Source organism: Schistocerca serialis, chromosome 1 (genome assembly GCF_023864345.2).
Source record: "Schistocerca serialis cubense isolate TAMUIC-IGC-003099 chromosome 1, iqSchSeri2.2, whole genome shotgun sequence".
Taxonomy (NCBI): domain Eukaryota; kingdom Metazoa; phylum Arthropoda; class Insecta; order Orthoptera; family Acrididae; genus Schistocerca; species Schistocerca serialis.
In genome coordinates, this window is record NC_064638.1 from 329,630,262 (window position 1) to 329,645,964 (window position 15,703).

At 42.4% G+C, this 15,703-nt stretch overlaps 1 protein-coding gene across 1 annotated transcript in view; it reads left to right on the forward strand.

Annotated features, from left to right (window-relative positions):
* The window catches only part of LOC126469923 (protein furry), a 1,144,124-nt gene that overhangs the window by 225,922 nt on the left and 902,499 nt on the right, over positions 1–15,703 (forward strand). The window contains exon 23 of the mRNA XM_050097322.1: positions 5,970–6,124. Within this exon, the coding sequence (XP_049953279.1) occupies positions 5,970–6,124 (155 nt within the window). The remainder of the gene's footprint in view (positions 1–5,969; positions 6,125–15,703) is intronic.

A 15,703-nucleotide genomic window follows, 5' to 3' on the forward strand; every position in this document is an offset into this window, starting at 1 on the left:
ACGCCTTTTTTCTAACTTGCTGTTCAATTCTACTTTGGAGTTTATCTGCACTAGAGGCAAACGGTACTGTGTGGTGAGGAGAACGTAGGATTTTTTGGCACACTGGACTTAAATTCAGGAAGACAGACATTAAATTCCCTTCGAGGCTGAGATTAAGGTTTCTACTGGTTTCCCTAAATAGCTTTAGGCAAATGTCGGATGGTTCCTTTGGAAAGGACATGGCCGACTTCCTACTCCATCCATCACTGTCCAAGCATGTGCTCAATCGCCTGTGTCTTTTCGAAGATACCTTAACTTGTGGTCATCAGTGTATGGTTTCACTGTAGTAGTATTTCGTTTTTTGAGTGTTTACCGTACTTAGGTTTATATTTCGAAACTATAATGGTCTTACGTAATTTATTTTGAAGTTACCGAACATGATCCTCAAGGACATAGTTTTGACAAACGATACTTTCCTAGTATGGGCAAACACGTTTCAAGTAACGTGATGTGTGAATGCACGTGAGTAATTTATTATAGAGCAAACGCCAAGGGGCAAGTGTTTTAATTGGATCATTTCTGGGACTTCCGAGTTCGTAACATACCCGAGTTATTCAAGCGGGGAAAGCGACATACAGTTCAACGTGGAATCCTGTCCACGTGTCGTTACTGGCGACTCCTCACATCGTTGAGAGGGGAAGGCTGCTGCAGTATCCGTAGTCCGACCGAGATACGATCGTGCGTTTCAAAACCAAGTACATTATGTTTTGTAAATGTGAGCCCAAGTGCGCTAAAAACCATAAAGATGGAAAACTGCTACAGTAAAACCGTGCATTGACAACCACAAGTTAAGGTATCTTCGAAAAGAAGTTATTGGCACACGTTTCACCGCTTATTTCCCCTCTATCTGTCTCTTCGTCGACTTTCTTCCTCTGGTAGATCGGTTCGCTGCGGATGTCGTATGACGTTTCTCAAGTTATCTCATGAAAAGTTTGCTCAGTTTTTTATTACAGAGGGTGGCCAGTCCCCAGACCGGACGCGATGATCTACCGTGCCGGCGGCTCCACCACGCGACCCCACAACATCGTATCATTTCCACCAACAAAGAAATAGACGGGACAGAATAGCAAAAATGTTAGTTCTTATAATGTTTGAAGCACCACACACTTCGTGCCTTTTGTTTCTCTGCCGTCACAACAATAGAGCACTGTAGGCACCTAGCCGATTCGCGTGGTTCGTACTCGGCAAGGCACGCGCCCTATCTCCCTAGCTCCTGGTGGACCGCATTATACGAGTATTCGCTCATGCGAAGGCGAATCAGAGAATTGCCAGCCTTGTGAAACTAAGCTGCGTGAAGAGTGACTGGGAACGGGTCTCGCTCAGGCAGTTTCACCACACGGATGCAGTCCTGGGCATAAGAGCTGGGATACACGTGAGAGTTTCTTGTTCTCAGTTAGTACTCGCAGAACTGTTTACACTGGAAGCGAATTTTCACTGATAGTTACTGTCTGATAGTTCTTTGCGAGTACTTTTGTAAGTGTCAGAGAGTCCTGCGAGAGCAGATGCCGAAGCGTTTACACGCACAACATACATATAGACACATACATACATCAATCCTTGTTTCATAGATCCTGAATGCGACATTTCGTAATGATGTGGAACGTGTCACTTTAACATAAGTTTTCTTCACACAAATTAATTAATTAATTAATTAATTTTTTCTTTTTTTCTTTCTTTTACAGTTACTACTTCATATCTAAGAATTCATCTATTGAGTAGAAGGAGTTGTCATTCAGAAATTCTTTTAAATTTTGGTTGGCTATCTGTCAGACTTTTAATACTATTTGGCAAACGACCAAAGATTTTTGTGGCAGCGTAATTCACGCCTTTCTGTGCCAAAGTGAGATTTAATCCAGAATAGTGAATATCATCCTTTCTTCTAGTGTTGTAGCTATGCACTTCGTTGTTATTTTTGAATTGAGATGGGTTATTAATGACAAATTTCACAGGTGAATATATGTATTGCGAAGGTACTGTGAATATCCTGAGTTCCTTAAATAAATGTGTGCAAGGTGATCTTGGGTGGGCTCCAGCTATTATTCTGACTACACGCTTTTGTGCAATTAATACTTTCTCTCTTAATGACGAATTGCCCCAAAATATGATGCTATATGAAAGCAGTGAATGAAAACAGGCATAGTAGGCCAATTTACTGATATGTTTATCACCAACGTTTGCAATAACGCTAATAGCATAAGTAGCTGAACCTAACCATTTCAGCCGATCATCGATATGTTTCTTCCAATTCAATTTCTCATCAATGCACACATCCAGAAATTTTGAGTATTCTGCCTTAGCAACAGACTTCTGTTCATAGTCTATATTTACCAATGGTGTAATGCCATTTACTGTACAGAATTTATAAACTGTGTTTTCTCAAAATTTAGTGAGAGTCCATTTGCAGAGAACCACTGAATAATTTTCTGAAAGACATTATTTGCAATTTCCACAGCTGATTCTTGCTTCTTGGGTGTAATTACGATACTTGTATCATCAGCAAAAAGAACTAACTTTGTATCTTCATGAATATAGTGTGGCATGTCATTAATATATATTAAGAACAATAAGGGACGCAAGACTGAACCCTGTGGGGCACCATTCTTGATACCTCCCCAGTTAGAGGACTCTGCTGGTTTTTGTAGACTATCTGTACTGTTAATTTCAGCCTTCTGCATTCTTCCAGTTAAGTATGAATTAAATCATTTGTGCACTGTGTAACGTATAAATTTTCGGTGCCTACAGTGTCACGTCTTTCAGTGTCACACAAATTTTTATTTTTAAAAGGGGATCACTTAGGGCTATTTCCATGAGTTCGCCCCTCAAATTTCTCCCTCATAGAACAAAATTGTCGTCTGATGTAGTACAAACTGAAAAAATAAATTCCTTTTAAAGCACAGTTTCGAATATAATTTATTTTCAAAACCTTACACCTGTGTCTACATTGAGAATACTGTACACAAGTTTAAGGGAAGAAATGCTTCCGATAATTATTACAGTATTTAAAGGACATCAAAATATGAACAGGCTGAAATGAACAAACAGTACATGAGACTATGTTAATCAATTCAACTGTAAAAAGCTAAGGAGCATATTATTAGCAAAATGAGAAATATGCAAAAGTGAAATGCCAAAATGAGCACTTCTCAATTGGAAGTAAATCAAAACAATCAGAATGGCTGATAGAGAGCACAATAACATGAGCCATAAACGAATAAGAGCTAAGCAACGAAGCAAATAAGAGAATAGGCAAAAATGAGATGCCAACCAAATGAGTGCTGGCCGAACTCCGTCGGCACTTACATACGGTTGCGCTCGTGGCGGCACCTCGCGGCGCGTACGCAACACGCGCGCCTGCGACCGCAATGCACTCCTAGCGCTCGCGGCGGCGTCTAGCGGCCCGTACGCAAGTTGTGCGATTGCTGTCGCAGGTCAACCCTTTATCTATGATGTTACAACTGTCCCACTCATACCACAATACTTAAGCTTATCTAGAAGAATTTCACCACACAATCAAAAGCCTTTGAGAGATCACACAATATCCCAATGGGTGACTTTTTGTTATTCATTGCATTCAATATTTGATCAGTGAGAGCATATATAGCATTTTCTGTTGAAAAGCCTTTCTTAAAACCAAATTGACATTTTGTTAGCTCTTCATTTTTACAAATATGTGATGCTACTCTTGAAAACATTACTTTTTCAAGAATTTGGATAAAGCTGTCAGAAGTGAAATTGGCCGGTAGTTGTTAGCATCAGATCTATCCCCTTTTTATGCAATGGTTTAACAATAGCATATTTCAATCTATCTGGAAAAATTCTCTGTGTCAGTGAGCTACAACTTATGTGGCTGAGAATCCTACTTATTTGTTGGAACAAGCTTTTAGTACTCTGTTGGAAATGCCATCAATTCCATGTGAGCTTTTACTTTTGAGTGAATTTATTATTTTCCTAATTTCAGGAGGAGAGGTGGGCTGAATTTCGATTTTATCAAATTGCTTAGGTACTGCCTCTTGCATATACTGCCTTGCATTTTCTAATGAATAGCTGGAACCTATTTTCTCTACAATACTTAAAAATGATTATTAAAAATGTTTTCTACTTCTGACTTCTTGTTAAAAAACTTTTCATTGTGTTTGATAGAAAAACAGTCTTCCTGTGCTCTCGGTTGCCCTGTTTCCCTTTTCACAATATTCCAAATTGTTTTAATTTTATTATGAGAGGTGCTAATCGCAGACATAATGCACATACTTCTGGACTTTTTAATAACTTAGCTTACATTTATCGCGAATCTCTTGCCCAACGTAAAGTCCCGAGCGACTGGAAAAAAGCGCAGGTGACGCCTGTATATAAGAAGGGTAGAAGGACGGATCCTCAAAATTACAGACCAATATCCTTAACATCTGTTTGTTGTAGGATTCTCGAACGTATTCTCAGTTCGAATATAATGAATTTCCTTGAGACAGAGAAGTTGCTGTCCATGCATCAGCACGGCTTTAGAAAGCATCGCTCCTGCGAAACGCAACTCGCCCTTTATTCACATGGTATCTTGCGAACCACGGATGAAGGGTATCAGACGGATGCCATATTCCTTGACTTCCGGAAAGCGTTTGATTCTGTGCCCCACTGCAGACTGCTAACTAAGGTACGAGCGTATGGGATTGGTTCCCAAGTATCTGAGTGGCTCGAAGACTTCTTAAGTAATAGAACCCAGTACGTTGTCCTCGATGGTGAGTGTTCATCGGAGGTGAGGGTATCATCTGGAGTGCCCCAGGCAAGTGTGGTAGGTCCGCTGTTGTTTTCTATCTACATAAATGATCTTTTGGGTAGGGTGGATAGCAATGTGCGGCTGTTTGCTGATTTTGCTGTGGTGTACGGGAAGGTGTCGTCGTTGAGTGACTGTAGGAGGATACAAGATGACTTGGACAGGGTTTATGGTTGGTGTAAAGAATGGCAGCTAACTCTAAATATAGATAAATGTAAATTAATGCAGATGAATAGGAAAAAGAATCCTGTAATGTTTGAATACTCCATTACTAGTGTAACGCTTGACACAGTCACGTCGATTAAATATTTGGGCGTAATATTGCAGAGCGATATGAGGTGCGACAAGCATGTAATGGCATTTGTGGGGAAGGCGGATAGTCGTCTTCAGTTCATTGGTAGAATTTTGGGAAGATGTGGTTCATCTGTAAAGGAGACCGCTTATAAAACACTAATACGACCTATTCTTGAGTACTGCTCGAGCGTTTGGGACACCTATGAGGTCGGATTGAGGGAGACATAGAAGCAATTCAGAGGCGGGCTGCTAGATTTGTTACTGGTAGGTTTGATCTTCACGCGAGTGTTACGGAAATGCTTCAGGAACTCGGGTGGGAGTCTCTAGAGGAAAGGAGGCGCTCTTTTCGTGAATCGCTACTGAGGAAATTTAGAGAACCAGCATTTGAGGCTGACTGCAGTACAATTTTACTGCCGCCAACTTACATTTCGCGGAAAGACCACAAAGATAAGCTAAGAGATATTAGGGCTCGTACAGAGGCATATAGGCAGTCATTTTTCCCTCGTTCTGTTTGGGAGTGGAACTGGGAGAGAAGATGCTAGTTGTGGTACGAGGTACCCTCCGCCACGCACCGTATGGTGGATTGCGAAGTATGTATGTAGGTGTAGATGTAGAACTTTTCTTAATACAGTGCAGTAGTTTTTATAATGTTTCATTGTTTCGGCATCATTACTCCTAGCTATAAGATACATTTCCCTTTTCTGTTTACAATATATTTTTATCCCTTTAGTAAGCCAAGGCTTTTTACATCGGGTTGGAGCGTGTGTATGTGTATGTGTGAGCTGACATCATCTCTCCGCTTTTATGCAAGTATCATCTCTTGCCTGTTTCCGCGTTATGCTGGTGGTGTAGGAGTGTGTGCTGTGTGCTGCAGATCTACCAGCTGGCGCGGGAGACGGCAGTGCTGCTGCTGGAATGCAACCCGGACATCGGCCCGCTGCTGGACTGGGTGGTCGACCGCTGCTACACGGGCAGCCCGCAGGTCGCCGACGGCTGCTTTCTCGCGCTCGCCACCATCTTCAGTGCCAGGTCAGTGGCCGCCCATCTTTTACCACTCTTCGGGACATTTTTCAGGAATCCGCACACCGTGGAAGAACTTCGGGACAGAGGCGTCACGAATTCGTTAAATTAAAATCGATATCGGTGAAACAAATCATAATTACGATCAGCATTCGTTCGATAAAACAGGTGGCACCATATAGAGAACTATGCTTCACTAGTTCCGTCCTGCGAAAGAACTGTTCCAGAATCTAGAGCTGAGAAACACAAACTACTATCTTCTCATTTTGTGGCAATACTTTTAAAATAAGGGTGCAGTAGCTACTTTTTTAGAAAGGACTGCCCTCATATTCAAGTTTTGAAAAACCAAATAGATTTTATAAGAACAGCTCACTGAAGGGGGGGGGGGGGGGGGGTAGTACCCTTTACGAAAAAAGATAGAGCATTGACTCCATGGTGCGCTATACCTTTGCACAATGATTTTTGTATCCCTCTGGGATAATGAAATTAATGATTCATGAGTCCATTGATCTGGTTCGTATTCCCGAATAGTATTTCCTGTGTTGCTCAAACATATTTACATTGGCTCTTCTAAAATTATTGAACGATTTCCCAAGGCTATATTTTCACCAACTCCGACGTATACAGGGTGGCCCATTGATCGTGACCGGGCCAAATATCTCACGGAATAAGCGTCAAACGAAGAAACTACAACAAAAATTGTCTAGCTTGAAGGGGGAAACCAGATGGCGCTGCCATAGGTCAAACGGATAGTTACTATTTTTTAAATAGAAACCCCCATTTTTTATTACACATTCGTGTAGTAAGTACAGAAATATGAATGTTTTAGTTGGACCACTTTTTTCGCTTTGTGATGGATGGCACTGTAATAGTCACAAACATTTGGTTCACAATTTTAGACGAACAGTTGGTAACAGGTAGGTTTTTTAAATTAAAATACAGAACGTAGGTACGTTTGAACATTTTATTTCGATTGTTCCAATGTGATACGAGGTGCATTCAAGTTCTAAGGCCTCCGATTTTTTTTCTAATTAACTACTGTCCCGAAATCGATGAAACTGGCGTTACTTCTCGACGTAATCGCCCTGCAAACATACACATTTTTCACAACGCTGACGCCATGATTCCATGGCAGCGGCGAAGGCTTCTTTATGAGGCTGTTTTGACCACTGGAAAATCGCTGGGGCAATAGCAGCACGGCTGGTGAATGTGCGGCCACGGAGAGTGTCTTTCATTGTTGGAAAAAGCCAAAAGTCACTAGGAGCCAGGTCAGGTGAGTAGGGAGCATGAGGAATCACTTCAAAGTTGTTATCACGAAGAAACTGTTGCGTAACGTTAGCTCGATGTGCGGGTGCGTTGTCTTGGTGAAACAGCACACGCGCAGCCCTTTCTGGACGTTTTTGTTGCAGTGCAGGAAGGAATTTGTTCTTTAAAACATTTTCGTAGGATGCACCTGTTACCGTAGTGCCCTTTGGAACGCAATGGGTAAGGATTACGCCCTCGCTGTCCCAGAACATGGACACCATCATTTTTTCAGCACTGGCGGTTACCCGAAATTTTTTTGGTGGCGGTGAATCTGTGTACTTCCATTGAGCTGACTGGCGCTTTGTTTCTGGATTGAAAAATGGCATCCACGTCTCATCCATTGTCACAACCGACGAAAAGAAAGTCCCATTCATGCTGTCGTTGCGCGTCAACATTGCTTGGCAACATGCCACACGGGCAGCCAAATGGTAGTCCGTCAGCATTCGTGGCACCCACCTGGATGACACTTTTCGCATTTTCAGGTCGTCATGCAGGATTGTGTGCACAGAACCCAGAGAAATGCCAACTCTGGAGGCGATCTGTTCAACAGTCATTCGCCGATCCCCCAAAACAATTCTCCCCACTTTCTCGACCATATCGTCAGACTGGCTTGTGCGAGCCCAAGGTTGTTTCGGTTTGTTGTCACACGATGTTCTGCCTTCATTAAACTGTCGCACCCACGAACGCACTTTCGACACATCCATAACTCCATCACCAGATGTCTCCTTGAACTGTCGATGAATTTCAATTGGTTTCACACCACGCAAATTCAGAAAACGAATGATTGCACGCTGTTCAAGTAAGGAAAACGTCACCATTTTAAGTATTTAAAACAGTTCTCATTCTCGCCGCTGGCGGTAAAATTCCATCTGCCGTACGGTGCTGCCATCTCTGGGACGTATTGACAATGAACGCGGCCTCATTTTAAAACAATGCGCATGTTTCTATCTCTTTCCAGTCCGGAGAAAAAAAATCGGAGGCCTTAGACCTTGAATGCACCTCGTACATGTACCTTTGTGAACTTTCCATTTCTGAGAACGCATGCTGTTACAGCGTGATTACCTGTAAATACCACATTAATGCAATAAATGCTCAAAATGATCTCCGTCAACCTCAGTGCATTTGGCAATACGTGTAACGACATTCCTCTCAACAGCGAGTAGTTCGCCTTTCGTAATGTTCGCACAGGCATTGACAATGCGCTGACGCATGTTGTCAGGCGTTGTCGGTGGATCACGATAGCAAATATCCTTCAACTTTCCCCACAGAAGGAAATCCGGGTACGTCAGATCCGATGAACGTGCGGGCCATGGTATGGCGCTTTGACGATCAATCCACCTGTCATGGAATATGTTGTTCAATACCGCTTCAACTGCACGCGAGCTATGTTCCGGACATCCATCATGTTGGAAGAACATCGCCATTCTGTCATGCAGTGAAACGTCTTGTAGTAACATCGGTAGAACATTACGTAGGAAATCTGCATACATTCACCATTTAGATTGCCATCGATAAAATGGTGGCTAATTATCCATCCTCCCATAATGCCGCACCTACATTAACCCGCCATCGTAGCCATCGTGGATTTTCCGTTGCCCAATAGTGCATATTATGTCGGTTTACGTTACCGCTGTTGGTGAATGACGCTTCGTCGCTATATAGAACGCGGTCATAAACTCTGTCATCGTCCCGTAATTTCTCTCATGCCCAGTGGCAGAACTGTACAAGACGTTCAAGGTCTTCGCCATCCAATTCCTGGTGCATACAAATATGGTACGGGCACAATCGATGTTGATGTAGCATTGTCAACACCGACGTTTTTGAGATTCCCGATTCTCGCGCAATTTGTCTGCTATGGATGTGCGGATTAGCCGCGACAACAGCTAAAACACCTACTTGGGCCTCATCATTTGTTGCACGTCGTGGTTGACGTTCACATGCGGCTGAACACTTCCTGTTTCCTTAAATAACGTAACTATCCGGCGAACAGTCCGGACACTTGGATGATGTCCAGGATACCGAGCAGCATACACAGCACACGCCCGTTGAGCATTTTGATCACAATAGCCATACATCAACACGATATCGACCTTTTCCGCAATTGGTAAAAGGTCCATTTTAACAAGGGTAATGTATCACAAAGCAAATACCGCCCGCACTGGCGTAATGTTACGTGATACCTTTTGACTATTACAGCACCATCTATCACAAAGCTAAAAAAGTGGTTCAACTAAAACATTCATATTTCTTTACGGACTATACGAATATGTAATAAAAATGGGGGTTCCTATTTTTAAAAAAACGCAGTTGACCTATGGCAGCGCCATCTAGCGGGCCAACCATAGCGCCATCTGGTTTCCCCCTTCAAGCTAGCTAGACGAGTTTCGTTCTTTGTAGTATTTTCGTTTGATGCTTATTTCATGAGATATTTGGCCCGGTCGCTATCAATGGACCACCCTGTATACAGTATAATACGATCATCTTAGAAGTAACGTCGGCATTTCATCTTAAAATCGTCGTCTGTAACTTGCGATATCTTCGAGATCCAGGATAAAACACCACGGCAAGTGCAGGCTAAACCGTGGCGGCGAACCATATTTAGGACAGCATTACGAGGTTCTTAAAAATGTTACAACAGTTCGTGTGGCCAGAGGGCTCTGGTTTAGCAGTTCAAACGTCGTACGTTTTGCATATGAAACAGCGTTCCGACCGTAGGGAAACAGGTCTACACATCTTGTCTGTAAGGTCGTATGGGAGCATACACTACGTTCACAAAATTGAATTCGACGCAAAGTAGCTGCGACGGATGACAGAGGTATGCAAATTGGGCACTTTGCTCGCTCGTACTCGCTCAGAGAAGGCGTGCGCGAGTATGAAAGCCCCAAGCGGGAAGAGAGAGCTGCAGTCGAGCGGGACGTCACGCTACGGGGAGGCGTTCGCCGCTTGCTGTTGGCGCCGTTAATAGTAGCAGCTCTGTGTGACTAGGCTCACGTTGCATTTGGCATCTCCCATCATTTGACGCAGCTACACCCAGACCAATGTAGTGTATTCCTAGTGTCTAAGAGAGATATCACTTCGATCCATAAGAGCAAATTGCTCGCTTTATGCAATAACGAAAATTTGTAAACAATTGGAAGCTTAACAGGAAAACTGAGTATCTACCAATTTACGTAACGATATTCCCTCTCGGAATGATAAATCGTGTTGCCGTTTTTTATGACACCATCTGTTTTATTGAGTCAAGTGTACATACAGTACCTGGGTTTTACCGCCTAAGAAATTGGAAATCAAACGGAAACAAAATTGTCTCCAAACTATTCTCTCTTATCGTTTCTTCTACCTGCCAAGTGTATTGTCGCCGTCACCATTATCCGTTAGAGCTAAACACAAGTCAAACTCGTCGGTAGATTAAGTATGGCGTTGCGCACAGCTTGTTACTCTGAAAATAGAGTCTTCATTTTTTGGTTGGTGAGCACTGCTGATATTCCCTCTCCCGAGGAGATCACGAAAGTAAAACTTCGAAAGATTCGAGCGCGCACGGAGGCTTTCAGACGGTCGTTCTTCCCCCGAACCATACGCGACTGGAACAGAAAAGGGAGGTAATGACAGTTTGACGTAAAGTGCCCTCCGCCACACACCGTTGGGTGGCTTGCGGAGTATAAATGTAGATGTAGATGTAGATGTGGTCCTAAATAATATTTGCAGGTATCACAAAAACAGAGTAAAATACTCCTAATTTTGTCCTAATTTACCTGGAACTGATATTTCATCACAGATGTACTGCACAGTATTTAATAAGTCATATCAATCATAAGCGGACATGATTTTTAATAATCTAGCAGCCATAGAAATGTTGGTATTCTCTGCAACATCCGAATTTCGATTTTCTCCTCTGCGAGCCAAAGACAGCGGTTTTTCAGCACTCTTGGTACCTATAGTTAACAGATGACACTGTGGCAGTTATACTGTACTCTCAGGTACCAGTGACACTGAAATTGGCGTTTTGGAATTGAATACAGTTTACATTTGCAGCGTGTATGAAAATATAAAACCTGGTATATGTAGTAATTTAAATGTACTTCTGTATCGTCGGGCCCTGCGTTACCATGACTTCTCAGTATGTAAAACCCTAGCAAAACAAACTGAATTGTAGGATAATTCTCGTCTTCGAGCACGTCTGTTGCATGTTTGATTGGCTTTAAAATTGTCACGATTCGTGGCAATATTGTTATCGTAGCCTGTATGTTTTTCGGAGATACTCTTCTCCTCAAGGCTGGGCGGAGTGACCGAGCGGTTCTAGGCGCTTCATTCTGTAACCATGCGGCTAATACGGTCGCAGGTTCGAATCCTGCCTCGGACATGGATGTTTGTGATGTTCTTAGGTTGGTTAGGTTTAAGTAGTTCTAAGTTCTAGGGAACTGATGACCTCAGAAGTTAAGTCCCATAGTGCTCAGAGGCATTTGAACTTTCTCCTCAAGCATTTCCACGAAAGTAACGCTCTAAACAAGCTGTTTATGTAGTCTCCGTTTCTTGCTTCAAGTGTGTGTGTGTGTGTGTGTGTGTGTGTGTGTGTGTGTGTGTGTGTGTGTGTGTGCGTGCGTGCCACCGGTTGTCTTCATTCAAACGGACAATAACTGTGGCAGCAAAAATCGTGGAATGAACCAGTGCAACCTCATTTTTCAAATAATAGTCATCGAAACGTGTTTCAGATCTGTGTTCAAAACATACGTAATGCATGCGTAATGCTGAAAGGATTACGAGTCCACGCCTGTATTAGCTCCTCGGTCAGTGACGAATAAATATGAAGATGCTGGGGATTTACTCGTAAGGTAAATAATGTTTCTTCAACGTAGTTTTTTAAAAAAATTCCCTGAATTTTATCTTCTAAGGAAAGTGAGTTGTTATCAGGACCATGCCTGATCTTGATTAAGTGCACAGTAAAAGGTAGATAACAACTTTTCCCATGTCCACTGTAGATGCACTTACATTCACCCTCATGGCCTGAACATACTGCACATCATACTCGTCATATTTCATCAGCTGTTCTTCCTGTGTTTCGTGCTACTGTCGTAGAATGAGGCAAAATGTTAGGGCATCAACATGTCCCATTTCTGAACACCGATTACAAGTTCCTGACATAAAGCACGAAATTCACCACCTGATATTTACATAAATGGACAAAGATCTCTGGCCGCACTTCTACGCACTTTTTAGATACTGGAGCGTTCAGTGAAACTGCAATGCTTCAGAACTTATATTTTATCGTGTTCTGGAGACACGCACCTTCAGATGTGTTGCGCTGGATCTGAATGAAAATATCTGCAAACTCTGCTGCGACCACTGCCTCTCGCACTTAGAATGTGCTCTTTAGAATCAAATTCCGTTTTCCTGTTCTCCTTCGTCTTATGTACGCGCAACATGTTCCGACAACGAGCGACTGAACAGCGAATGGGTAATCAGAGTAGATAGATGGTCGGGGCATTCGAGCATTGGGTGCTCAACGAGCGTGAAAGAAGTCGAGTGCAGTTGCTACCCAAGTGCTAAGTGGCTGTATTAACATCTCCAGGTCTTTCGCGGAACTACATGCACAGAGCATAAACACCAGATGCAGACCTCTTTAACAGATATTGTCTTCTGTGCGTCGGCGATTGGACACTGTGCAGCGAGCTGAAGTGCTATAGTCCTCCTGTGAACTGAAGAGGAAGTAGCTCTCAAAGAATCGATTTCACATTTAATAGGTTACGGCAGCGTTGATGATTAACGTAGGTTCGGTCAGTGTGCGTTTTTTGCGTTACTTACTTTAGTTATTTATTTTTTATCTCGTTATTCACGCGTTTACTGAAAAATAAACGCTTCACGGACTACCCTGCGCACTGCGTCACCATTGGCTTAAAAAGGCAGACTGCACAAGTTCCGGTATAACTTTGTGAAACAGTCTGTAGTTGCTGCTTCTGATGGAGTTAGATAGAGACAGTGCAGACTCGCCTGCTCGCTCTCCAGTTTGCAGACGAACTGTAGCACTCATGTCATTTCTTCAGCTAACAACGGACACAAGCTGCAGTGAGCACGGTAATTTCGTCGCTATAGTTTTGAGTGGCTTTCTCATTTTTTACATTTCGTCCGGTCTCTCAGAGATGATCACATGTTCAAAACGACGCTGATGGGTGAGCGTAGTCTGACAGACTTTGGTGTTAAACAGCATAGCAGAATAACACCAGATGTGATATGAGTCGCCATTAGACGTAAAAGTATTGAAGGGGCATCTGAATAGTAACTACAGCGTCGGAGAATTTGTAGCCCATAGAGGCGCCAGTCCTCTAGACAACCCGACAAACAATACCGAGAGAGGTCGCACAGTGGTTATGACACTGGTATTGCCTTCGGGTGGACAGAGGTTACAGTTCATGATCGACCACCCTGATTTAGGTTTTGCGCGGTTTTTCTGGATTAGTTAAGGCAATACCGGAATGATTTCTTTGAAAAAGGACCAGACATTTTCACCTCTCTATCCTTGCCCTTTCCGAACTTGTGCTGCGTCTCTAACACCTCGATAATGATTAATTCCACATAATAACGGAACCCGGTTCATGTTTCATGGAACAGAGTCACAGTTTCATTTTGCTAAACTAACGATTTCGTGGGGGAACAAAAATTTGATTTTCAATATTTCATATAATTATTGACTGAATTAAAAAAATGCTGTCGTAATCAATTCATTAAGAGGTATAATCTTACGCTAGATGTATAACTCAGTAAGACAAGTATTAAAGTGTGAAACTGCGTATGAGGCACCATAACGTACGGCTATATATTGATCCAGTATTTGAGAATGGAAGCACAAAGCGACTTGCATCAGATTTTACACATAATTTCAAATCTGTATCAAACTTTTTCTTGCTGACGCTCACTACAAAACTCACAACAAATAAAAGGGAAAAAGCGTGTCACTTACTACATTTTCGCTGTTCCTGCAGCAAAACTGCTGCATCAGGCACGACATTTCAGTTTATTACGTCTTTACTACTATTAATTCTATTAGCAATAAATTTTGTAGACTATATTCAGAGGTACCACTGGATGCAACTACAAAATTTTATTATTGTACGACTTACAGTTCAGGAGATAAGACATATAAAGATTGAGACGCATGAAAACTAGCTTTTACTTAGAACGGAGTACAAAATACCCAGACTAAACTTATCTCGTGTTTACAATGAGAGCACTTAGCGATTTACGACAATTTTAAACGTAATGTCAAACATTTTCTTAAATCTTTCTCGTTTTCATGCTTAACGTCAAATATTTAACAAAGTAAGTCATTTGTAAGGTAATCATAAGTTTAAAGCCATTTCAAATATCAGAGTTTGATTTCTTGCGGAATCGGAGTTTACTGGTCTTGATAAAAACTACTGATTATTGCGGTACCATAGCCATACTGCATAGTTCATGCGTTGGTTACATTTTGTTTCTGTCGTTGGGTCACACTGTTATTACATATCCAATTCACAGCAGTTTCCCCATTATACCGTCAGAGTCCAGTGAATGTGCTTGACACACTGTTAAGCGTTATACCATTACATGCTGCTGTTGATATTATGCGTCTCACAGAAATCGTTATAATCTATCCATTTCACTTCACTGACACCTACTATATCTAGAATGAACCTGTGCATTTCCGATTTCAGATTTTCTAACTTCCCTACCACGTTGAAATTTGTGTCATTTCACGTTTCGATTCGAAATATGCTACTCTTTTGTTCTTTTCAAGGTTACCTCCCCACTGGCAGCCCCCAACCGGAGATACAGATGGGCGAAATCTTTTGCCAGTGGAGAGATCATCACGAGACACTTTTTCAGTTACTTGCTCTCACAGATGCTATGACGTTAAATGTCGCTGGTCTGACCACAGTGACACGTCTCTCGATATTCAAGCTTCAATGTGGTTGTTGCGTGGGGCAGTATCGCTTGTTCATTTGAACGGACGGGGCTGCTCACATGTCAGCGGTTACCATCATTAAGCGTACACGATCGGCCACTACGCTGATCGTGTTGCAGAATGATGCGTTCGAGGAAGTACTCTGAATCCATTTTCAGCTCCGTGGATCGATGGGTCCTGAATGGCCGAACAGCTTCGGCGTAGCAGCATTACAGGCGTCTCGCTGTGCATTCGGGTTATGATATATTGTACTGTGTTGCCGAAACTGCGTTAGAAAAATTCACACAGCCCTCGAAATTTTCTAACTGAAGAAATACTTATAACGCACCATTTTTACAACTCTTATA